At 43.8% G+C, this 26,176-nt stretch overlaps 1 protein-coding gene across 5 annotated transcripts; it reads right to left on the minus strand.

The window, feature by feature from the left end:
• Positions 1-7,132: 7,132 nt before the first annotated feature.
• ZNF572 (zinc finger protein 572) lies at positions 7,133-25,772 on the minus strand. Of its 5 annotated transcripts, XM_053208738.1 has the most exons (4): positions 24,739-25,772; positions 20,971-21,123; positions 15,117-15,231; positions 7,133-14,464 (listed from the first exon to the last, which is right to left on the minus strand). In XM_053208738.1, exons 3-4 carry the CDS (start codon positions 15,193-15,195, stop codon positions 12,957-12,959), a joined length of 1,587 nt encoding a protein of 528 aa, XP_053064713.1. In that variant the 5' UTR covers positions 15,196-15,231; positions 20,971-21,123; positions 24,739-25,772; the 3' UTR covers positions 7,133-12,956. The 5 variants fall into 5 exon arrangements, with proteins under 5 accessions (XP_053064713.1, XP_014940245.1, XP_014940243.1 ...); XM_015084759.3 differs by lacking the exon at positions 24,739-25,772 and having other exon boundaries at positions 20,971-21,814; XM_015084757.3 differs by lacking the exons at positions 20,971-21,123; positions 24,739-25,772 and adding an exon at positions 17,202-17,323.
• Positions 25,773-26,176: the final 404 nt, after the last annotated feature.

The raw sequence follows: 26,176 nt of genomic DNA on the forward strand, positions 1-26,176 counted from the left end.
GCGGGGTTTTGGTGATGTGAGGTTCTCCCCAAAACGTGTCACCAGACGGAGCGCGAGGAAGCGGCCGAGCTCCCGCCAACACCGTCACAGGATTACAATTCAAGCCAGACGAGTTTACAAAATCCTACCACGGTGGAATAAGACAGTTCGCGAAGAGGCGAAAGTTGGCCAGACTTAGAAAGCAGTATTAAAACATCGCCCGCTGCAACCGCTTCCGAGCAGACTCTAATCTTTCCGGCAACCCATTCATTTCCTTCCCCAGGATGGGCTTCTCCTGGGTTGCTGCAGGTGATGTCCGTCAAAGGTGACGCGGGCCCGCTCACCTGCAGCAGGTGCCCTTCCAGGAGGCGTGGGGAGACGAAAGAAACGTCCCGGCGCGGCGGCAGGGGTGGCCTGGCCAGGGGCGGGAGCGCCCACGCTCGGGCGGCGCCGGGGCTGCCTCTTCCCACGGAGGACGGCCTTGGACTCGAGACTGCGGCCCCAGCGCAGGCAAGCGCGGCCGCTCTGCAGACGCTCCGGGTCACCTGCCCCACGAACCCTCCAGGCCGTGACTCCGTTTCCCCGCGGGTGAGCGGCGGTCTCCAAGGAGCTTCCTCAGACGGCGGCGGCTCCCGAAGGCCTCCTTGTCAGCATCCCTCGCCGGCGGCCGCTGCCCTCCCCAACTCGGCGCTTCGGCAGTAACCAGAGTAACCGCCGCCCGCCCTTCGCTCGCCGCCGGCCCGGCGTGCCCGGGGCGGCCGAGGGGCTCCGCCCAGGCGAGGACCAGGAGGCGGGGCGCAAGACCAGAGCCCGCCCCGCCCTGCGCGCCCAGTGCGCCCGCCCCGCCCTCCGCCGCCGTTGGCCAATGAGGGGGCGCACCGCGCGGTAGGCCGAGATGGCGCTATGCGGCGTTTGGCCAATCGCGGGCGGCGCGGCCGGCGCGGCGTCGCCGGGTGAGGAGCTAGGGCGATGTTGCGTGGTGTGAGGCGGGGGCGTGAGCTGGGGGCTTGCCGCCCGGTGGGCGGAGGGTGAGGCACCCGCTGGCTCCACAGGGGCGGAGGGGCGGAGGCGGTCGAGCCCTGGGTTCCGCGGTGAGCTTGCCCACCGCCCCGCCCCGGCAGCTGGGGTCCTACCGGAGAAGAGGTGGAGTTTGTTCCGGGGAAGCCGCTGCCTGGAGTTCCGCCATTCGTCCCCCGATCGTGTATTGAGCGCTTACTATGTGTCAGGCCCGGGGGTCCTTTCTCTCCCACGCCTAGTGTGTGTAGAGGGCGGTGGAAACCGGTGCGTGGAGAACGTGATGTTCAAGCCGAACTTCTGGAAGAACGAGTTAGGCAGATGTTTGCCCGAAGAAGGAAGAAGAGGATGTGCCAGGTGTTTCTTCCTTCACCCCTAATTGTCAGGCACTGCGTAGTAGTCACTGTGCTCAGCCTAAAGATGCTCTGGTGTTCGTAGCCCCTGTTCTCTGGAGATCAGAAACGCGGGGGGGGGGGGGGGGGGGGGTCCTCGGGCAAAGAAAGTACAGGTGTGTCGTAAGTGCTCCGAGAGTGGGGGTGCAACAAGAAACCGCAGAACCCGAGGCAGTCCTTCCCTTCGCCTCCGCCTGGGCCTGGAGGGGACTAGGCAAGGCCTCCGGAGTTACATGAATTATGTCCAGGACAAGCCTTCCAGGGGAAACAAAAACATGTGCAAGAGTTGCAGTGTGAGAGATGGCCTTTGTTCTGAAACGTTGGACCTCCCTGGAATTCATTCAGGGCTGAGACCATTGCATTGGCTCGCCCTGTACCTTAAACCCCACAGTTAATGTACAAATTCTTTCTGTTTCTGCCCCTTGGAGCACGGCTGTATTGTCATCTGTCGCCTAAATTGGTTATATTTTTATTGACCCAATCTCTGACGCCGTGGTTGAGCCTTACCCACTAGTCCCTATAAGGACCTCCCTCTGATAAATCAGAATCAGCGACACCTAGCACAACGTTTTAAGCTCCATTTTTATCTTCCATAAAAATGTATTTAGTGAATGAATGGATGATGAACGATAATGGCACAGCAGGAAGACCAACTGACCAGAATGTGGAGACCTAGGTTCTCTCTGTCACTAACCACCTTTGTGACCTTGGACAAGACAAAAGTCAGTCAACCTCTAGAGAGAGTCAACCTCTAGAGATTTCATATCTTCATGAAATCTAATCTTTGCAATCCTGTAACACTTTGCTGAGTTTAAGAAAGTATGGCAACTGTCCCCATTTTCCACCCCAAATACATGTTTTATGTGCTAATAAAAGTAATTATGTGTCAAAATACTTTCATTATTTAACCCTCAAATAACAAAAATGAAACAAAGAGGTTAAGTGGCTTGGTCAGATCACAACAGATAACTGATGAAACCAAGAGTTAAAACTCCTGGCATCCAAATCTTGTGTTCCTCAATAATCACTCTTAATTATCAGTTACTGCTTTAACAATCCTCCATTATAAAACCAAGACTTTAATTCTTTCCCTGACAACAACCCTCACTGGTATCAACAAATTTGGCTGTTTGAAATATACAAAGACTCAAGAAAAAGACTCAAGAAAATAAATTTAATGTGTGGGAAATCATTTTCCTAAAGACAATTCTTCAATAAACTGCTTGTGGTTCCTATATTGCTAACATGATAGAATGCTCTAGCAGCTCTTACAAATGAGAATTCAGTATCACCAGGATGTTACTTGATTACCCTGTACTTGAAATTAGCATAAGAGGATTTTTTTTCTTATCAAGTAGCAACCATCATTTAACTATGTTTGAATCTTGGCATGGCTCTGTTTATTCAAAAACAAAAAACGGGCACCTAGGTGCCTCAGTCGAGTGCCCAACTCAATTTCGGCCCAGGTCATGATCCCAAGGTCTTGAGATTGAGCCATGTCTCCAAGCTAAGCCTGGAGCCTGCTTAAGATACTCTCTTTTGGGACACCTAGGTGGCTCAGTTAGGCATCAGACTTCGACTCAGGTCATGATCTCATGGTTCCTGGGCTGGAACCCTACATCAGCCTCTGCACTGGTGGCATGGAACCTGCTTGGGATTCCCTCTCTCCTTCTGTCTCTGCTCCTCCCCCCTGCCAAATAAATAAACTTAAAAAAAAAGATTCCCCTCTGCCCCCTCCCCCACTTGCGTGTGCTCTCTCAAAAAATAATTATTTTTTTAAAAAATCTGTCACTCAGGCCTGAAGCTAAGGCAATGAAATATGACACAAAATCAGCCACTTACTAGGAGAAAGTCATAAACTGTAGAATAAACTCCATGAAAAATACTCTGTAATCAGGAAAAGGCGGTGTTACTATACCTTGGGGACCAGGGTAACCCCAGAGAAACTGAAAGCATGGTGGACCTGTCTGGTGCAGAAGTCATGGAGGAGGCTTAGCTGTGGCCAGAGAGGCTGTAGGAGGCTGAGAGGAAATGGGAGAAATACCTTGTTTCCCCTCGCTTGGCCCAGTCACCCACTCTCACCGGTTGGGTTTAGCTGGCCACCAGTTGAAAACAAAGTTTGGGAAACGCAGCCCACAGGGACTGGCCTACCTATGATGCACAGCAAAGCATGAGGTATTTCAGGAGTAGATTTGAGCACAGGTAGGCCTAGGATTGGCTCACTTTCTAGTATGTATGCCTCCTGATTCTTTTTCTCATCGTCTTGACTTTAGTGGGACTATTTCTATTGTTTCAGTCTTCAATAGGATGTTTGCAATTGCTTATAACTTCTCCATTAAAGTTTTAACAATCAAATCTTTTTAGCATATACTGATATGTATATATTACTCTGTTCATGTAGTGAATTTAGTGTAGTGAAATCTTACATTAACAAAGATGATGATGGTGAATCAGCCTTCCATTCTTCAGAAAAACTTCATCAGAGTGTATCATTCTTTTTAATAAAGTGCCATGTTAGATTTGTGTAAAAAAAATACTTTGTAGTCATGACAAGAGCTGATACTTATAGTATAGTCAGCGTTCTAAATGCTTTTTTCATATATTAGCTCATTTTGTCCTCACAACCATATTATGAGGAAGGTACTGTTTTTAGCCTCATGCTACAGATAAGGAACGATGTACAGAAAAGTAGTCACACAGCTAGTAAGTAGCAGAGCCTGAATCCAAGCCCAGAAAATCTGGTTCAGGAATCCGGGATTGTTTGACTAGAATGCATTTTTTTCTCGCCCTACAAAGATCTAGTTATTAAAACAAAGAGCACATTTGTTCTTGCCACCTCTTCTTGTTGGCCTAAGTTTGGCATGTCAGGACTAGACTTGTGTCTTTTCAAGTGTCATTCTCAATTCAAGAAAAAGCCTTGCCCTTCTTTCTTCAATTATCCATTCTTAAAGACCCAGATTAAAGATTTTTTCTGTGTATTTATTGATTTTAAGAGAGAGAGCAGGGGAGGGGCAGAGGGAGGGAGGGAGAATCCCAAGCATGATCCGCACTGCTTAGCACAGAGCCTGACTTGGGGCTCAAACTCACGAACCTTGAGATCATGACCTGAGCCGAAATCAAGAGTTGGACGCTTAACCGAATGAGCCACTCAGGCGCCCCAAGACCCAGATTAATCATCATGTCTTTTTATAACTCCACCTCTTTGCCTTAGCAGTCACCGATTTCATAATTGTCAATTTACATGTAACTTTTTCAAGAGATTCAACTCCTTAAGGCCAGGACCTTGTCTTATTCATAGTTGTATACTCAGCACTTGGTATACAGTAAGCATTTTTTCAATGTATTAAGTACAATCTTTCCTTTCTTCATTTTATATCCCCTCTTTTTTGGGGTACCAAACTGAGCAATTTCTTTTTCATTTATGTTTTTGTTTGTAACACATTAGATCAAAACCCTCTAAAGCTACTTGCTCACCATCCAACCTGTCCATAAAGACTTTATTTTTTTTACTTTAGAGAGAGAGTGCAAGTGAAGGAGAGGGGCATAGGGATAGAGGGAGAAAATCTTTTTTAAGTTTATTTATTTTGAGAGAGGCAGATACAGAGGGAGAGAGAGACTCCCAAGCAGGAGCTACGCTGTCAGCTCAGAGCCTGACTCGGCGTTCGATCTCACAAACCATGAGATCATGACCTGAGCTGAGATCAAGAGTTGGACACTTAACCGTCTGAGCCACCCAGCGCCCCCATAAAGACTTTTTAAAAATCTTTTTAAATAATTTTTTTAATATTTATTTATTTTGACAGAGAGAATGCAGGCCCGTGTGTTGGGAAGGGGCAGAAAGAATCCCAAGCAGGCTCTGCACTGTCAGGGCAGATCCCCACAAAGGGCTCAATCTCACAAACCGAGCAATCATGACCTGAGCCGAAATCAAGAGTCGGACCCTTCACTAACTGAGCCACCCAGGCGCCCCCCAAAAGACTTTTAATGTCAGTCATTTACTTGTTCTGCATCCCCTCAGTGCTTATGTAATCTTTTGCAAATTCTAGTTGGAATTTGGAACTTTGTTTTTTTCATTTTCTTTTTATTCTTCAGTACTGCTCATAAAGCCATGATTAAGAATATACATCAATATTCTGAGCATCTGGGTGGCTCAACTGGTTAAGCGTCTGACTCTTGATCTCATGATCATGACCTCATGTTCACGAGATCAAGCCCCATGTAGGGCTCTGTGCTGACAATGAAGAGCCTGCTTGGGATTCTCTCTCTCTCACTCTTTCTGCCCTTCCCCTGCTTGCACTCTCTCTCTCTCAAAATAAACTTAAAAGGAGTATACATCAATGTAATTCAATGTAATACACGTGGATCAAGTGTCTACTTTGTGTCAGGCACTGTGCTTGGTGTTGGGAGTAAAGCACTGAACAGACATAGTACTTGTCATTTGGGGGTTCAGAGTTTAACAGAGAAGACAGCAGCATACAGGTAATTAAGGATGTGATACGTGTCCAAAAATGAGCAAGTACATGTTGCACTGGAGGGTAACAAGATATAAACTGGCCTAGGGGTCAAGGAGTGCCTACCAGAGGAGGTTACGTTTAAGCTGAGGTCTGAAGAATTAGTAGGAGTAACCAGGTATAACCTCTGGTAATGGCAATGACCACACCTTACATCCCCCAACCCCCGCAGTATGGCTGTTTTTTCCCTTAGTAAAACATCAATCCCTGAAGCTGACAAGTTTTTCACTGAATTAGTGATGACAGCAGGATGGGAAAGATGAGGATTCTACTCTTCTGAGCAGTATAACTTGGTATCTTCCTAAGTTTCCAATGTGCTTTTTCCTCAGCATCAATTTTACAAACACAAAGATACTTCTCCATTTACCAAACCTGAATTTACCTTCGTCTCCTAGATTTGGGGTGCACTTCATTGTCTGAACCAGGTGACAGGAGACACTGAGCTAAGTAGCCAGCCGTTTCATCAACCAGTTTTCTTCTGGGTTCTCCCAGGCTCTGGGCCTCAGGCCACATCCCTGGGTTTCCCAGCAGCTTCCAGCGCCCTCTACTGGAATCGGGCCTGAGGCCGCGCGAGGAAAAATCCAAATAGTTCCTAGAATCACTCATCCCAAAGTGACTCTCAGCTGATCCGAACCCAAGAGAGGCAAAGAGCGGTTTAAAAAAAAAAAGAAAGAAAAGAAAAAAGAAAAAGGAAAACAAACTACCTTAAAAGAGGTTTCCAACATTTAAATATACTGGCCTTGAACTGAATTACATGGTTTCCTTCCACCCCCCCCCCCCCCAACAAAAGGTGTTTAACAAAATTATTTCACTGAGCAACTGAAATTGATAGATAGTTCTGGAAAGGGATTAGTAATATGCCTTTAAAAACTTTTATGCCAGTTAAGCGTCCAACTTCAGCTCAAGTCATGATCTTGCAGTTCATGAGTTCAAGCCCTACGTTGGGCTCTGTGCTGACAGCTTGGAGCCTGGAGCCTGCTTCAGATTCAGTGTCTCCCTCTCTCTCTGCCCTTCCAAGGCTCAGCTCAGCGCTCTCTCGCTCTCTCTCTCTCTCTCTCTCTCTCTCTCTCAAAAATAAATAAATAATAAAAATAAAAACTTCTATGTCCTTTGACTCAATAATGTCACTGCTAGGAATTCACTCTAAGGAAATAATTTGAGATGTAAAGTAAAATTTGTGTACCAACAAAAAGCAAAACAATCATAACTACAATACCAAAACAACAACCAAAAAAACCTTGTTCACAACAGTGTTCTTTTTAATAGCAAACAGCTAGAAATACTATAAACACCCACCAACATCCAACAATTCGGAACTGAATTGTTATTGTTAATAATTATTCAGTCTATTTTTATGAAGTCATTAAAAACATTATAATCATTAAAACAAGTAAACTGACAACAAGATTAGGAAATCAAGACACAATACTATACATACATACACACACACACACACACACACACACACTCCCCACATGATCCAATTTTTTTTAACATTTATTCAGATATATGCTTAGAAAACAAGTTATTGGGACAGATCTCAGAACTTTTATGGTGAGTGATCTCTGTAAAAAATGATTACGGGCCATTTTTCTTTTGATCTTCACACTTTTACATCATTTCTTACTTTATACTTCTCTGTATATTTTACAATCAGCAATAAGTATTACTTTAATAATTAGAGAGTAAGCTATTATTTTAAGGGGGAAATCTTACACCTGTGTTTGTCAGTCTAATCAACTAGCATTTTCTTTAATCTGACTATTTATCCACATGACTTAACAGGACTCAAAATTAATCATGATCCTTTTTCAACCAAAGCTTACACATCATCCCTCCCAGTGTCAGATCCTAGGATATCTGCTGATTTTACCAGCCATGCAATGTTAGATCACAAACCTCACCAACTTAGCACTTTCAAGCTACCTCTGCTTGTAAGTGGCTACATCCCATGAAGTCATGATTGCCAAGCATCATGTTTCCATCTGGATCTTTATAACCAAGTGTTTGGACCATCTTTAGCTTTGACCTCATTCCTACTTCGCTGGGAGGGGAAGAGAGGAGAGGGAAGAAAGGGAAACGAAATAAAGGGTAGAAAAAGCCTAAGTTTGGGTTAGAATATGTAAGGAAAGGGACGTCTGGGTGGCTCAGTCGGTTAAGCGTCCAACTTCAGCTCAGGTCATGATCTCAGAGTTTGTGGGTTCAAGCCCTGCAGCAGGCTCTCAGCTGTCAGCACCTACTTGGAATCCTGCCACTCTCTCTCTGTCCCTCCCCCACTTGCACTCTCTCTCTCTCAAAAATAAATCAACATGTGGGGCGAAAAAAAATATGCAAGGACAAGGCAGAAGAGGTTAGGGCCAAAGAGAAGTAAAAGAGAATAAAAATGAAATAAAAGAGATGGGGAATGAAAGGAAAGGCAATTTTTAAATAGAAAAGGCAGTAGTTGCCCACAGAGCTGCCATAAAATAATGATGTGCTACATTATTAGCCTACACACTCAGCTTGCTACACACTCCTAGTGTGTAGTCATACCCCTTCGTGTCCATGGGGTAGACAACAAAAGGACTGCACCATTTTTGTGGCCCCAGGGGACACCCATGTCTCTGGGGCTACCTTCAAAGATGATTCAAAGACCCACGGTTGTATACAGCCACTTTATCACAGATCAGCTAACACTGAGGTATTAGCAATGCTAATAAGCACATTACATACAGTATCTCACTGATCCTCCCCACAAACCCATGAGCTAAATGTTATTAATATCTTTATTTTAGAAACCTAGAAATAACCAATTCAGGCAGTGATTAATTTCTGTGCATTTGCCTATCCTTAGCAAAATTATGAGAAAATGAGGGTGGGCAGGGAAGAACGACAGTATTTTCTTAACACCTAGAATATGCCAGGCACCTCACCTCACTCACTGCTTACTAAATCTTACAAGCGAAGAACAGAGTACAAAGTGATTGAAACATGAATGTGAAACAGACTCTGAACCTGTCCTGGACAGCGTGAATTTAAAGGCCCAGGTCTTCCCTCCATAGGCTTTGGAACAATTGGGACAGTTGAGGGTCCTCTAGGGGTTAGCGTGAAGGATAGACCCAGCTTCCCAGGCCTGTCACTTTCACTTGCGAGCTAGCCCAGACTCCGTGGACTGGACAAGTAATGATGTCAAAGGGACCTGGGGCACGCTGAGACTGTACAGCCTATTCCAGTAAACTTCACCACTGGCAAATGCCTTTCATCCAAAACCACTAAACACTTCACATGCCAGGCTTTGTGTCGGGCACTGGGATTACAGAAATGAAATCTGTTCTCTGCACTCAGGGAGTGGACAGTCTAATGGGAAGGCATATCCTGGAAGGGCATATTCCTGGCCATTAACAGAAAACATATAAGCATATGATACCCACTCAGAACTACTGAGTGCCACTATGTACAAAGCACTTGTGCTTTCACAGAGCAAACCTAGCCCATTTTACTATATAGTTATTTCTAGCTCCTTCGATTATCAAATTATTAGATTTGAAGATGGAGGGTTCAGCGTAAGTTGTAGTTCAAGAGTTGGCAAGGAGAAAGTAGTCACCTGAAAAGCTGCACATTTTCCTATCAGTCTATCCATACGTTTCCCCCTCCCACCGTCATTTCAACTCCTGCTGCACACGTACTGGGCATCAGGCAAATTTTTGCTGAGTGAATGATGATACCGCTCGAAAGGAATTACATAAACTCAAATACAGAATAAAGAAGCAATGACGGTTTTGTCACGACCATGATTTCAGAAAGTGAGAGACTGGCAGAGATGGAATATATTGGACCAGTGCATGAGGGGCAACTGTCACAAGCCATAGTCCACTACCTCTCACCATCAATGAGGAAACATGTAGAGCACTAAGGACAAGGCTCATTTGGTAGATCCAGCTTGGATGGCCTGGAACGATGGGAGCAAACCTTCAGCTCAGGCACTATGGTAAGACACTTACTGCTTGTATGCCTTCTGGCAGACTCTACAGCAGCTAGGGACTGAATTCCCCACGACACTTGTGAGCCTATGTGTTGACATGGATTTCCCCATTCCACTGTAGGGAAAAAAATATAAGCCCTTTCTCTGAGTAGGAAAATGAACAGAAGAGTCTTCTCTTTAGTTAAAAAGGAACTATGAAACAAATCACTTAAATAAGAATGCTTTATTTAATCAGGTGCAGAATTCTTTTTGCTGGCAAAACAAATAAGGAATACAGAATATTTATTTCTTGGGGAGCTAAATAAAAAACCCATTTGCTGATTAATGAAATTGAGATACAGGCATCAAATATGATTAAATTTACTAGTATGTTCTCATAAGTAACAAATCTCTCCTCTGTGTTCCTAGTTTTCAATCAAAAGAGATAAGGATTCTTGCTAAATTGTTTTCTTCATGGAGGAGACCCCATCTTAATTCATCTAAAATGTGAACATCTATGTTTCTATAGACACTGAGGTTTGTGAAATAGGTTCTATGTACTTGTGGGCACTCATAAAACAGAGTCAATGATGCTAACAGGACATAAACTGTACCTGTTAATGTCTTCAGACACAAATTAACTTACATTGAACTTGCTATATTGTTCTTTCCTGACTTACGCTGAATCCTTTGTTTCAAGAACAACAAAAATATTCAGTACGTCGAATCACATAAAAGCGTTCTTCAAAAGTCTGCAAAATTGAAACACTCTACAGTCTTGTGCTTTTACAAATCTTTATTCGTCAGGGTTCCTGAGGTTGGTCATTAAGAATTCACAAGTAGGATAGGTACGGCTTACACTGCTACTTCTGAAAATGTGTGGAGGACATTTTTCTATTTATTTCAATTAATAATAACTAATTCCCATGTATTTAGACCTCGTTAATATTTTAAGCACTGTGCTAGCTGCTTTGCAAACATTTACTTAATCCTTCCAGAAACCCTGCAAGGCAGGCATGACCTCTGCTCTACAGATGAGGACGCAGGTTAGGAGTGGTTACTGGCCACACACAACGTAATGGATGACTGGGTACCACTCCAACAGCTACTGCCTTGCAACTGGATTTCGGCCTCAACAGCAAATGCCCAAATTTAACTCTCAAACGTTAATCACACTTTTAGTTGTCTGTGGTAAAATACTGCAAACACTTGCCCTCAGATATTAGAGTTTAAGACAATTTGGACAATACTGCCTAACATACAAAGGTGAAAAGATGCTTAGATGAGGATCATATAAAAGCCAATGATACTTAATGTTCTCCCCCTTCTTGAAAGCAGAAAAATCACCCCAAATGCTTCTTAAGTCTTTTGTTAACTTTTGCTTTATTTTTTAATCTTGTCACAACGGGAAAAGACTTAATGGACTCCCCAGTATCAGGCATACTACCACAATCACGAAAGAAGAAAGAATCCCCATGCAATTCCGTTACCTACCAGCTACAGCCTTCTGCATTTGCAGCAGCTCTAACTGGCCTCTTCTGGCTCCACATTCCTAATTTGTATCTCTATAGACAGTCTTCATAAAATATATTTTGAATCTAAAAATGAGACCAGAAATCCTGACCAACTTAGGAGTCCTGACTTTCTACTCCTTGAACTGGCAGTAAAAAAAAAATAGGGGTCAGGAGCATAAAAAATAACTTATTACTTTACAAAACATCATTTCCATTGGACAGGCGAACAGGGAGGATCCATACATCCCATAAGTCAAGAGGCAAAAGAAAACTGTCAAGACGAAGTAAGGAATCTCGGTCTCCAATGGCACACTGTCCCTGCACATTGGCTCAGATTCAGGGGGTTAAATATTAGAAAAAGAACCCAGTTTCTGATCTAACCAGGAATTACATAATGAGAAAACTGAAGGGAAAAGACTATTTGTCAAAAATCTTTTTTCATTTTTGTTTAAAGTTCATTATTTCTGCAAGAGACAGAGACATCACAAGTGGGGATGGGGGCACAGAGAGGGAGAGAGAGAGAATTCCAAGCAGGCTCCACACGGTAAGCGCAGAGCTCAGTGTGGGGCTCAAACTCACCAAACTGTGAGATCATGACCTGAGCCAAAACCAAGAGTTGGACGCTTAACCAACACAGCCACCCAGGTGTCCCTATTTGCCCAAAGTTTATTAACAAAATTCAAGAATTCTACCTCTTAATCTGGTTTTGGCCAAGACAACAGGATCGTATCACTGGATTACCAAGATGGTTGAACAGAAGACATACAAGCATTAGAATGGCCAATCTCTAGACGGAGTGCCTTAAAAACTCTATCCCATTTCTAGTCTATGTTGCAATTCCTCTGGAGCAAAAACCTCATAGCACATTTCCTACAGTCTCATAGGAAATCTTCATGAGTCTGTGAAGAATGATAATCTTGAAAGAACAAACTCTATATGATATTCAATACAGCAGCCACCAGTCACATGTGGCTACTGAGTGCCTGGCACGTAGTTAGTGCCACTAAGGAACCAGATTTTAAATGTCATTTAATCTTACTACAAATTTATTTAAATAGCCACAGGTGACTAGTGGCTACGGGATTAGCCGGTGTAGTTCTAAATACTATGAAAGTTCATTTTCAGCAAATAAAAATGTGTTTAGAAAACTGAGTCTTTTCTTAAGACCCACCAGAACAGCCAGAGAATCACATTATTTGTTCAAAACGAATCTTTCTGTGGATAACTCCCTGAGGCCAATAATGAATTACTGCCACCCACTCAAGCAAGAGGAAATAGGGAAATTCAAGGGCTAGCTTGGCTTCAAGCTCTCAGGTGTCCTTATTCCCGGAATTTCTCTTTACGTTTTCTTTTGAAGCTATTCCAATCTTACCTTAAATCAAAAAACATTTCTTCTCCATCGTTGGAAGCATCTCCCACTGGGCAGATACAATGAGCTGGTGATCAGGGCCTTCCCATCCTCCAACCTGGGAGCTTGACTTTTTCCAGACATTATGGCAAACAAACCAAAGAAACTCTGTAGCAACACCTTAATTGTAATGATCCAGCAAGAAAAGAAATAATAATAATGATAATAATAATAATAATAATAAACGGGCTTTGGGACTCAGGAGGAAGATGGACGTGGGACTGAAAAGGAAGAGATGAGGGCCATTTCCCCTGGACAGTTTTTCCAAGTCCACCCAGGAGGAAAATCATTGACTTCAGGAGACTCGAAAGACTTTTCTAGGTGCATCTTCCGATGCTGAGTGAGATAGGCACTTCTGCTGAAGCACTTGTCACAGTCGGTGCATTTGTAAGGTTTCTCTCCCACGTGAGTCCTCCGGTGCCTGATGAGATTAAAGCTCTGGCTGAAGCCCTCGCCACAGTCGGGACACTTATAAGGTCTCTCTCCCGTGTGTGTCCTCTGGTGAATCACCAGGGTGGAACTCTGACTGAAAGTTTTCCAACACTCCGAACACCTGTACGGCTTCTCTCCTGTGTGTGTTCTCTGGTGTCTAATGAGATGGGAGCTGAGACCGAAACGCTTTCCGCACTCACAACACTTGTAGGGTTTCTCCCCAGGCTGGAGTCCACACTCTTCTATCGCACTGCAGTTCCGACTCAAACTTTCTTCATATTCGGGACTTTCACAGGGCTTCTCTCCTGCGTGTGTTTTCCGGTGTGCGATTAGGTTCGAACTTCGACTGAAGCTCTTGCCGCATTCTGTACACTGATACGGTTTTTCTCCTGTGTGAATCCTCTGGTGCTTTATGAGAGTCGAATTACAACCGAAGCTTTTCCCGCACTCGAGACATCTGTAGGGCTTCTCTCCCGTGTGTGTCCGCTGGTGGCGTATCAGGCTAGAACTCTGACTAAAACTCTTTCCACAGTCAGGACACGTATAAGGTTTTTCTCCCGTGTGAATCCTCTGATGTTCTATGAGGACATAGCTGTGGCTGAAGCATTTCCCACACACGGGACATTCGTAGGGCTTCTCGCCGGTATGCGACCTGTGGTGCTGAATAAGGTGGGAGCTGCTACTAAAGCTCTTCCCACACTCGGGACATTTATAGGGTTTCTCTCCCGTGTGAGTCCTCTCGTGAATGATTAGATGGGAGGTATTGCTGAAGCTTTTCCCACACTCGCCACACTGGTAGGGCTTCTCTCCTGTGTGTGTTCTCAGGTGCTGAATCAGGTGAGAGCTGTTACTGAAGCATTTCCCACACTCAGAACATTTATAAGGTTTTTCTCCTGAGTGGGTCCTCTGGTGAATACGCAAATGAGAGCTGTTATTGAAACTTTTCCAACATTCAGCACACTTGTAGGGTTTGTCCCTGGAGGTCGAATTCTGCTGGACAGAGGCACTGCGGCGTTCCCCGGGAGCCCATCCCCAGTGACTGGGTTTTTCTTCTTCTTCTCCTGCAGAATTTCCCTGATTCTCTGACTTGCCAACCTTCTCATAGGAATCACTGCACCAGATCTCATTGCCTTGGGACCACATCAATGGACTTTCTTCTATATCCTCATGCTTACAATTTTGTGGGCCATCTCTCTTAGACCGTTTTGAGGCGCTCTCTTTATCTGCCTTGGAGTTGTGTTGTACAGTTTCCAAATGATTCTTACTTGCATCTCCTGTAAGAATAAACAAATATTCTAAACATATTCCCTAATCTCTACCAGAGGAAGGAAATTCTGAAATGCAATGGAAGAGAGAGAATAACAAAGTAAAATCTCATCAATTCTTTTACATTAAAAAAAAAGTTTTTAAAGCTAGTTTTACTTCAAGTGCTCATTAGAAGCAGGTGAATTTTCTGTGCTCAGTAACAGCACTAATGAAGTATTTAAATAGTTGTCAGTAATTGCGAAGGGGGATATTCATCTTAAAAAAAAAAAACACCTCATTAAGCTTCATTCTGGAAGACTTACAAGAAAAAAGGGGATCTGAATAGGGGAGAAACCGAATAGGACACATTCTAAGGTGAAAACAATACTTTAGTTAAAATCTGAGAAAATACAGAAATAACAATGGTACCTGCTATTTATTAAGAACAATCGTGTGCCATATAGTATCTCATTAATCCCAAGAAACCATGAGACAAGATATTATGCATTTTTCTTCAAGATGAGAAAAGAGAGGCTGTAAAGGTTAACATAGCTTGTAAGCAACAGAACAGGAATCAAACTAAAGTCTGTCCCATGCAAATGCCCTGGTTCTTTCTACACACTCTATGGCACAACTTCTCTGAATTTCCAATGGATTCGGATAATCTTCTCAATCCCTCACCTGGAAAAGGGCTTTTCAAACTCTCCCTCTCCGTGAAGCCACTAGAATCTGAGATCAACAGTTTTTGCTCTTGCTCCATCAGTGGTGGGCACGGCCAAGTTAGGGGTCAGAAATCCTGTGGAAGGGAAACAGGTTATGTTTGCAGGCCTTTGCTGTAACGTATTCTTCCTTGCTTCCCAACCATTGCAATATACCAATTGTGCTTACAGACTGTTCTGTGGACCAGACTGAAAAAAACAACATGGTCTTTAGAAGTCCTTTTAGAAAAATTTCACCTCAGATGCAAGTGTTTAGAATTAAGGGTTAACCCAATTTACTTTTTCCGAGGAAAAAAAAAAAAAGTTAAATCACATTAAAGTCTAAGTCTGAGCATCAAGCTTCAAAACTAGAATGAATACTAATACTCATTGTCCACTCAGGGTTTAGAAACACTTTTAATTGAAAACACAAAGTAGTTTTTTTGGAAAAGGTAACAAGACTTCAAAAAATCAATATGCAGGTATAAGGAGCAGTTAAAGAGAAAGTACTCTGTTTAGAAAGAAGCTGGCCCTTGACAGAAGGATGAAACCTTTGAAGTTCAATTTCAAAAGAATGAATTTCTATAACCAGTAAAAATAAATAAATAAAATCAAATAAGTTGGGACAAAGGAGGGCTAGAAAAATTATAGCCAATAACCCCTACATATAAAAGGGAAGCTAATGAATTCTTCCGTGACTCACTTTCTCAGTCTATCATAATCGCAATATCCCTTTTAGCCTAAACTTTATCTCCTGGAGCCAACTACAATTCTTGACCTACTTTAAGAGACTGGAAAATGTGATCTATCACTGGAAGACAGGTTTAGATGGGCTTGGAATCCATTTCAGGATATAAACAACAGCACAATTCAGGAAAAACAAGAGCCTAGAATCGGGATGCACAAAGGCACACATACGGAAAACAAAAAAATGGTATTACTTTTCACCTTGCCACTGCCTATTATGTGCCAGGCACCGAGCTAAATACTTTACACATAATATTTTTCATGTAATTTCCACAATAGCCCTTGGAGGTGTATGAACAATTACCAGCATGTTATTATAGGTGAACAAAAAAGACATTAACAGACTTTCCCAAGGTCACACAACGAGTAAGTGGTCGAGTAGGATTCAGCCCCAAGCCTGTTGGGGTAAGTTCACACTCATTTACCTATTACAATCAAACTAGAGCAGGAAGCAGAGCTAGGTGTGATCCCAAACTACAATCTCAAAGAGGACCTTTATTTTGGAAAACACTGTGTTTGGGTTTTTTTAGATTTATATCTCTAGACATGATACCAAACAGAGGAGCATTCTCTAAGCGTCCTCAGCAACCAGGGATTTGTTACAGGAAGAGGTGAAACTAGTCTGAATTAGAAATAGCCCTAGCGTTTGAGTAGGGGAGGGGGGCACCTCATACACCTAAAAGGAAAAATTGTTCAAATGGAGTAGTATGTTTTGCTGAGTTACAGATTTCCACCAAGGTCTTTACAAACGAAGTAAGCGGCTGGGGAACAGAAACCCGTGCACCATTTTCCCTAAGAAACTATTAACTCTGGTAGTAGGGGCCCCCAGCACTGGCTCAGCAAAACGGTAGCAAATGGTATACAGAGAGGGGCACCTGGGTGGCTCGGTCGGTTAAGCAAACGGTCTACAGGCCAGAAATGGTATTACAAGGCTGTCCCTTAGATGTCACGCCACAGAGAAGGGCTGTTTGCAGTGTCCTAGAAGCAGAGGGGCTTAGGATGGGGCCATGCTTTAGATTAGAAAATCTTCCAAAGAAAACGCACTGCCTGCAGCTTAGCTTTAAGAACCGTTGGCAAGGGGCAGACGCTGGGTGCACTGTGGGATGAAGTTCCAGGAGGCCAGATCAACAAGCTCCTTCAAGGGACCCGGCAGGCGAGGGAGGCGAGGGCGGCGCGGTGGCCGGTGCGGCGGGGAGACGCTGGGCCTCGGGCCCTCGCAGCCGCGGGATCCCTCTCCGGGCGTACACTGCAGCCAGGGTGCTGCAGTGGCCACTCCTCCTGCCCGCAGCCCTCGGCTCCCTACCCCCGGGGAGGAACTCACTGTTCTGGGGGCCACACACAAGGCGCCCAGCACCCCCAGCAGGCCCAGCTGTCCCGGAGCAAGTAGCCCCCAGCTCCTCCTGACCCCACCAACCCAGGGTCCTAAACTCTCGAGCCCGGAAGACAGAAACAGGAAGTTACCCTAGCCCCCTCCCCCCCGGCCGGCTTTGCGGGAGCCTCTCTAGGAACCAGGGATGACCAGCTCTCGTTGGTCTTAACGCTTAAGGTCCCGGCCCAGAAGGGGCGTGCTGGTGGATTTCCTTCCCTCAAGCTGTCCTTTGTTTGCTTGATTCTCAAACCTCACACTTGTCAGGCGCCTTATAATAGGGGGTCCCATCGGAACGAATTCTTTCCCTTCAGGGCATCATTGGGTTTATCATCATCAGAAGAAAAATGAATGGAGCATTTATTAAGCTCCTGTTGTTTTTGTTGGCACAGGGATATATATACATATAGCCACCTGTGAAACACTTGGACAGCTGGGGCATCCACCCACATATAAAACAATTAGTTTACAAGGCACCGCTATTAATAACCCTCGGAGAAGCACCTAGACCCTAGTATTCCATTACAGAGAAAATGGAAGGCAGTCCCTGCATCTCCCCATTCAAGCCTACAAATCTACTTGTGTCTGCGCCCCAGGCCACTCTCTTTCTTCCCTCCTGTTACAACAGTGGATTCCTCCTTCACATTTAAAACGAGCCCTTTACTGCTACTCACTTTTCTTCCTGCCTTCTTGAAGTCCTTACACTATCAACTAACCACTCAATTCTACCACTTCCATCCCAAAATAGTTCTTCGGCTTTTTTTTTTTCCTTTGTACTCGCAATGTTGCCATTTTATGGCTTCCCACTGACGTTTTAACCCAATTTAAAAATGAGTGAATTTGCTCACCATATTGTCTTATTCTGGTAGGCTGGGTAGATATCTAACTCCCAGGTCAGCAGGTGAGCTGAGACAGAATCCTGTCTCACTCTTACATTCTGAGCACAGAGCACATAGTAGGAGCCTTTGAGTATTGAAGGCTTAAATAAACTGCTAGGATACAAGGCCTGGAAGGCAATGGGGATATATCCTATTATGAAGCTGGGAAAATCCATCAAGTCCTTTGATTTCTCCTTCCATTTCCCTTGTTTCCTTTGCTCTTTCATTCATTTATTCAACAAATAGTTAATGTCATCTGCTGTTGCTTCCTGAGAGAGTCACCCTGAACAGGAGTTGGGATAGATTGCCCGCTCACCCCCCCACCCCCAACGCTGGCTGACTTGGGGCACTAGAAGGGGTTTCTGCCCTCCCCCAGCCATGGATGTCTCCAGGCATCAGTGTCAATAACAGTTGCAACTGGGAGTGTTTACTGTCTCACATTACAGCGCTCCTTACTCACAGTTGTTTAAACCATAGGACTTTAGTATTCACTTAAGAAATGTCTGAAGCAGGCAGTACTGGAATAGACTAAGCAGCCCCAAGTCCTCCTGTGTCTGAGAGAGGGGCTTGGTACTTGCTGTCCACTGAATTGTGTCCCCTCAAAATTCGTATGTTGAAGCCCTAACCTTCAAAGTCACGGTATTCGGCAACGGAGCCCTTGGGAGGTATTTACATTTAGAGGCGGTCATGAGACTGGGGCCCTCATGATAAGATTAGTACCCTTATAAGAAGAGACAACAGAGGCGCCTCGGTGGCTCAGTCAGTTAAGCGTCCGACTCTTGATTTCGGCGCAGGACACAGTCTCGTGATTATGAGATCAAGCTCTGCATTGGGCTCTGCACTGGGCACAGAGCCTGCGTGGGATTCTCTCTCTCTCTCTCTCTCTCTCTCTCTCTCTCTCTCTCTCTCTCTCCCCCTCCCCACCTCTAAAAAAAGAAAGAGGAGACACAAAGATCTCACTCTCCCTCACTCTCTCCACCATGTGAGGACACAGTAGCAGCTGTCACAAGCCAGGCAGAGAGCTCTCACCAGAAGCCGACCATTCTGGTGCCCTGATCTCAAACTTCCAGGCTCCAGAACTACGAGAAACTAAATGTCTGTTGCTTAAGCCACCCAGTCGATGGCACTTTGTTACGGTATTCCGTTACTTGAGCTGACTAATACAGTACTGAGCTGGTGATGTGATCCTAACAGCTGGCACTAAACTGTCCAATGTCAGGTTTTATTCTTTGCAGGTTATTTGCATTCAAAAGAGAAGGTGGTTAAAATGGTGGAATCGCTAAGTGGTAGGTAGTGCAAAGCTATGTGGTGAGGGGCAGTGTGATGGCCTAATCGGCAAATTCTTTGCCTCACATACAGGATGTGACCCTTTACCAAGAAATTGAATTTCCCTAAGCCTCAGTAACATACTGAAGTAAGTGATACCCATCTTCCCCAGCGTTCTAGGAGGATTATTTTGATTGCTTTCAGTGGTGGGCTTTCTGATGATCTCAGCAGATCCTTTTCTTCTCTTCATCATCCCCCTTTCCAATTCCCCCTGCATTACTTGGCCTGGAAGTGTGTATATATATATATATACACATATATATATATATGGAGAATATACATATATATATATCTGGAGAATATACATATATATATATGGAGAATATACATATATATATATATGGAGAATATACATATATATATGGAGAATATACATATATATGGAGAATATACATATATATATGGAGAATATACATATATATATGGAAAATATACATATATATGGAGAATATACATATATATGGAGAATATACATATATATATGGAGAATATACATATATATATATGGAGAATATACATATATATATGGAGAATATACATATATATGGAGAATATACATATATATGGAGAATATACATATATATATGGAGAATATACATATATATATGGAGAATATACATATATATATATGGAGAATATACATATATATATGGAGAATATACATATATATATGGAAAATATACATATATATATGGAGAATATACATATATATATGGAGAATATACATATATATATATGGAGAATATATATATATATATATATATATATATATATAGAATTGTTACTGCAACCATCACTGTTCCACGTACCTTTGCACGTGACTCAACGCCTCCAGGATGGAGCCAAACAGAGTAGAAACTTGGCTTAGGGAGAGAGTATGGACTGGCACAGAGCACCAAAAGTATCAGACGTCCAAGAGCCATCGATGACCGACACGGGGGATTGCCTGTGTTGAGCCTGATACCAAGGAGATTGCAACATCTTTTCTGAAGGTGGGCGGGAAAGTGGGTGTGGAGGTTGGGAGGGGAAAGAAACGTCCAGGATGATTGGATTCTGGTGCTACAGCAAGTTTAGGGGATCAACAGAGCAGAGGCCAGATTGTGCCTCTCTCTTAATAGATCAGGATGGCTCTTTCCTTCATCACATTAAATGCTCAAGATTCTAAAGTGTGTCAGCAGGTGGCCCTAGAGGCAGCTGTTTGGTGAGACTGTTGCAAAACATAAGTGACTGCAGAGCAACCAAATCCTGTATGATCTCAAAGGGTCTTCGTGCAAACATAAAGTGATATTTGTATCAATTAGGTTTAACAAGAATAAACCTGGGCATAATAGAGGATTATGAGGATTATGGATTCTCTCTCTAACGTGAACCATTTGGAATTAATTACCAAAGAGGAAGAGAGACTATGTTGTCCTGAGTGCCAAATATCACTCTCTAGAATTTTAGGGTCACTTCGCCTCCTCGGCCACAGATTTTCCCTAAGGTTAGTTGTCTTCAAATGTCTTCATCTTGGCACCCACCTTGTTGAAAGCCAATCTTCCTCCAGAAGGCAAAAGCCAAGACGAGGCAGGCCTCATTCCTGGCTACAGAGGAGAAGTCCAGTTCTCAGGGATAGTTCTTGGAGTCACAGAGCCGTCAAAACCTACAAAACTGGTCTCACATGACACAGGAATCTAGAAGAGGAGGACACCATTTGGAAATTTGAGGTTCAGTAAGGGTGTTGAGGAAGAATGAAGAGCTACAGAAATATCTACATATTTCAATCGCCTTGGAACAATATTCAATGAAATGATAGCATATATGGGCTGTTCACATTACTGTGCCTGGCACTATAACTACTCGGTACGTGGGGCTGGTGTTCATATGGAAATCAAATGCAAAAAGTCTTCCTGGTTAGTGTGTTTAATATCATACCTGCAGCTTGGCAGGAGGGTCATGCTTTATTTTCTCCTTTTATCTAGAATTCACCTGTTAGCTTCCCTGAGACTCTTCTTCCTCTAAATTTCTCATTAAATCCTTTTTACATTAGATCTCAGAACAGAATGTTATTGATTTTTATGATATTCATTTGTGAAAAATGCATTCAGTCTAGGCAGGGAATATATAAATAACAGCTTTGGGTCCACCTGCCTGTACCCAATGGCGTATTGCTTTGGGCCAGCATGCTCTGAAAGAGAGATGGCATCACCAGCTTAACCTAATAACGTAAGTAATGTTCTGGGTTTCCACTGGAGTCAGTTAAGAAGGCACTCTCTCAGAGAAACATCTTACCTGTCATCAAAAAATGATAGCCAAGGGGTGACAGGGTGGCTCAGTCAGTTAAGTGTCCGACTTCAGCTGCGATCATGATCTCACAGTTCGTGGGTTTGAGTCCCGCACCAGGCTCTGTGCTGATGGCTCAGAGCCTGGAGCCTGCTTCATATTCTGTGTCTCCCTCTCTCTCTGTCCCTCCCTGCTGCTGTCCTCCTGCTCACACTCTGTCTCTCTCTCTCTCTCTCAAAATAAAATAAAATAAAATTAAATTAAATTAAATAAAACGTTAAAAAAGTTTTTTTAAATTATTCTCTCTCAAGACAAGAGCTTGGCAGAGAATGCCATATTGTCTTGCAGCAAAATCTTATTTCTGAGGGTCAACAGCTAAGTATCATCCCAGTCTGTCTCTTTTTACAGTCCCTCAGGAACAAGTGACATTCCCCCAAGCAGGGGAATGGCTCAGGTGAACTGAGACAAAAGGTAAAATGCACGTAAGCACGTCAATAATTTAGAAGGCATCACGCCTCACCATTACTAAGCTCCTACTGAGTGCCAGATGCAATGCTAGCTCTTTACAGGACCAAGCTAAATAAGATATGGTACCAATCCCTGTAGCCAAGACTACACTGTATGTTAACTAACTTGAACTAGAACAAAGAAACAAATAAACAAACAGGGGCACCTGGGTGGCTCACTTGGTTAAGCATCCGACTTAGGCTCAGGTCATGATCTCACGGGTCGTGGGCTCAAGTCCCACGTGTGGCTCTGTGCAGACAGCTCAGAACCCAGAGACTGCTTTGGATCTTGTGTCTCCTTCTCTCTCTCTTCCTCCCCCACTCATGCTCTGTCTCTGTCTCCCAAAAATAAATAAACGTTAAAAAAACTTTTTTTTAAATGATAGCCAAAAGTGACAGACAAGCGGTCCTTTGTAAGTCTTTCAAGTAAATGTGGAAATTCTCCATGTTGTAGAGCAGTAGGATGGGAAGTCCTCTTGGAGTTCTAGGACACATTTGAGAATATGTGGGAGTTTTGGGTTATCTTTGGTTCTCATTGGTTAATGCTACCAGTAAATGGGTGCTGGGGTGGCTCAGTCAGTTAAGCATCCGACTTCAGCTCAGGTCATGATCTCGAGGTTCATGAGTTCAAGCCCCGCATCAGGCTCTGTGCTGACAGCTCAGAGCCTGGAGCCTGTTTCAGATTCTCTCTCTCTCTCTCTCTCTCTCTCTCTCTCTCTGCCCCTCCCCCGCTCATGCTCTGTCTGTCTCTCTCTCGCTCTCTCTCAAAATAAATAAACATTAAAATAAATAAATAAAATAAATAAATAAAATAACTACCAGTAGTTAGTGGGCAAGTACTGTGACCTGAATGTGTCCTCCCCAATTTCATACACTGAAGTCCTAACCCCACAATGTGACTGTATTTGGAAATTTGGAAAAATATTTCCTTTAAGGGGCTTTACGGGCCCCTAAGGAGGTAATTCAGGTTACACGAGGTCACACGAATGTAATCCCATAGGACTGGTCACACTAATCCAATAGGACTGATCTCCTGATGAGAAGAGGAGGAGATACCGAGGATATGCAGGCACAGAGAAAAGGCCGTGGTGAGGACACGGCAAAAAGACAGCCATCCACAAGCCCAGAAGAGAGGCCTCTGGAGAAACCAGACCTGGTGACACCTTGGTCTTGGGCTTCCAGCCTCCAGAATGGTGAGACATAACCGTCTGATGTTTAAGTCACCCAGCCTGTGCTACTTAGTTGTAGAAGCCCTAGCAAACTAGGACAGCAAGGAACAGAAGTGCTCAATGCCCTACAAAGTGTATGATGGCAGATTCTGCACACTAAGAAGTTGCCCTGTCCCAAATGCTAGTAGCATCCTCTAGAGAAACACCAATGTAGTCCCAGCCCTTCGTATTATAGCTGACTCTGTTAGATCTGTTTTTGAGGGAAACTATCATATCTTGGTTTTGTTTGTCAGTTTTCGGAATGTATTTAATCTTATTTCTAGTTGTTTTTGTTTGGGCTTTTTTAAATGTTTATTTATATTTGAGAGACAGAGAGAGAGAGAGAGAGAGAGACAGAATCCGAAGCAGGCTCCAGGCTCTCAGCTGTCAGCACAGAGCCCAACGCAGGGCTCAAACTCATGAGCCTTGAGATCATGACCTGAGCCAAAGTCGGATGCTTAACCAAGTGAGCCACCCAGGTGCCCCTGTTTGTTTATTTGTTTCTTTGTTCTAATTCAAGTTAGTTAACATACAGTGTAGTCTTGGCTACAGGGATTGGTACCATATCTTATTTAGCTTGGTCCTGTAAAGAGCTAGCATTGCATCTGGCACTCAGTAGGAGCTTAGTAATGGTGAGGCGTGATGCCTTCTAAATTATTGACGTGCTTACGTGCATTTTACCTTTTGTCTCAGTTCACCTGAGCCATTCCCCTGCTTGGGGGAATGTCACTTGTTCCTGAGGGACTGTAAAAAGAGACAGACTGGGATGATACTTAGCTGTTGACCCTCAGAAATAAGATTTTGCTGCAAGACAATATGGCATTCTCTGCCAAGCTCTTGTCTTGAGAGAGGATAATTAAAAAACCTTTTTTTAACATTTTATTTTATTTTTTTTTTGAAAGAGAGAGAGACAGAGTGTGAGCAAGGGAGGGGCAGAGAGAGAGGGAGACACAGAAATCTGAAGCAGGCTCCAGGCTCTGAGCTGTTGGCACAGAGCCTGATGTGGGGCTTGAACTCACAAACTGTGAGATCATGACTTGAGCCAAGTCATCGGATGCTTAACCAACTGAGCCACCCAGGCACCCCGAGAGAGAGGATAATTTAAAGTCCTTTAGCATATGAAGGGGCTGCTTTGGGTTTCAAAGGGTTTTTCCTATGGAGGTTCCAGAAAGAAGGCTGAGACGAAGCTTTTGGCCAAAGGTGGACAGCTTTAGATTTAGAAAAGTTAACACTGGGAGCGGGAAAACTGGCACCCCCTCCTTCTTCCCGGGCCACCCTGTCTTGAGATTGCACTCCGGTCATTCATGGTTACCTGACATTCCGTTGTATACTTGTTAGTTTCTTTGTTTATTGTCTTTATCTCCAACTAGCGTGTCAACTCTCTGAGGCAGTTGTCTATGCAATCACTGTTATATTCCACGCATTTAAAACGGTACCTCACAGTTCAGTAAATATTTATTGCGTGAATGAGTGAGTTTTCTTTTTTCTTCATCTCCCTTCCACATCTAAAGAAAAAGAAGAAGAAGAAATTATTTAATGTGAGAGGATATCTTTAAAGCTTTTGAACTCATCCACTGGATTTCCTCTACTTGCAGAGGAAATCCTAAGAACTAGCTTCATAAACTCGCATCCAGAAAGATCTAAGGACAGGCACATCTCTGACTCAGTGCTCATTGTTTTGTACTCCGCGTTTGCTTCCTTTGAATTCCTTTGCAGAGTTTACGGTGTGACAAATGATATCTCTAATGGCATTGGGCCACTGATTGTTCAGAAAGTGCCTGTATAAAATAGAGCTGATGTCCTGGATGCCTGCCTGTTTCTGGCGAGCAAGCCTGGGAATGTATTACGTGGATGGTGGTGACTCCTTCTCGGTCGTGGATTTAGTGGGCACTAGGTCTCAGTGGAGCTGCCCAAAGAAGCGTGTCATGTCACTGAATGAAGTCATACCTCCTTATCCATCATCTCTGTGGAAAGTGGATATGGGTGAAAAGGTGAAGGCAGGATTCTGCATTAGAAGACAATTGTAGCAGGAAATCCAGGGCCCTCGGGTCACTGAGATTTAGCAACCAGCGTTGGGACTTTTCTTTTCCACAAAAGAATAAATGTCCAAGGAAACACCCGGCTGAGTGACCAAGAATGTGCATCTTCACAAAGGATTGGGACCATCCAGTTCTTTGTTTACCAGTATCCGGAAAGATCAACCACATTCCTTTGGGATAAATTACCTGGTGACTCTTTATGAGGGTGGGAAAGGGAAGGAGGGAGAGAGAATCCACAGTGTGGCACTTTACAATATGATATCTGCATTATGTCAAGTTTAAGTGCAGAGCAAGTCATTTGTTACCCATGACAGTCTTTATTCTTTTTTTGTTTGTTTGTTTTTTTGTTTTTTGAGAGAGAGACAGAGGGAGACAGAGTGTGAGCGGGGAAGGCGCAGAGTGAGAGGGAGACACAGAATCCGAAGCAGGTTCCAGGCTCTGAGCTGTCAGCACAGGAGCCCGAGCAGGGCCCAAACTCGTGAACCGTGAGATCGTGACCTGAGCCGAGTCGCGCACTTAACCGACTGAGCCACCCAGGCACCCCAACAGTCTTTATTCTAAAATGGAGTCTCTTTATTCACATAAAGAAAAAAACCTCTTAGTAGCTCTTGGACAATAGTACGAAATAATGGGCTCCTGGTCTATATTGTCATCATAAAAAGAGCTTTCATCTGCTTAGTGGTGCAAAGCTGACCAAGTGCTTCCCGACCA

Source organism: Acinonyx jubatus, chromosome F2, assembly GCF_027475565.1.
Source record: "Acinonyx jubatus isolate Ajub_Pintada_27869175 chromosome F2, VMU_Ajub_asm_v1.0, whole genome shotgun sequence".
Classification (NCBI taxonomy): Eukaryota; Metazoa; Chordata; class Mammalia; order Carnivora; family Felidae; genus Acinonyx; species Acinonyx jubatus.

Coding starts and splice junctions, on each gene's coding strand:
- ZNF572 (XM_053208738.1), bottom strand. CDS start 15,195: ATGGAGCAAGAGCAAAAACTGTTGATCTCAGATTCTAGTGGCTTCACG. Junction 14,465..15,116: donor TTTGAAAAGCCCTTTTCCAG/GTGAGGGATTGA, acceptor TTATTCTTACAG/GAGATGCAAGTAAGAATCAT.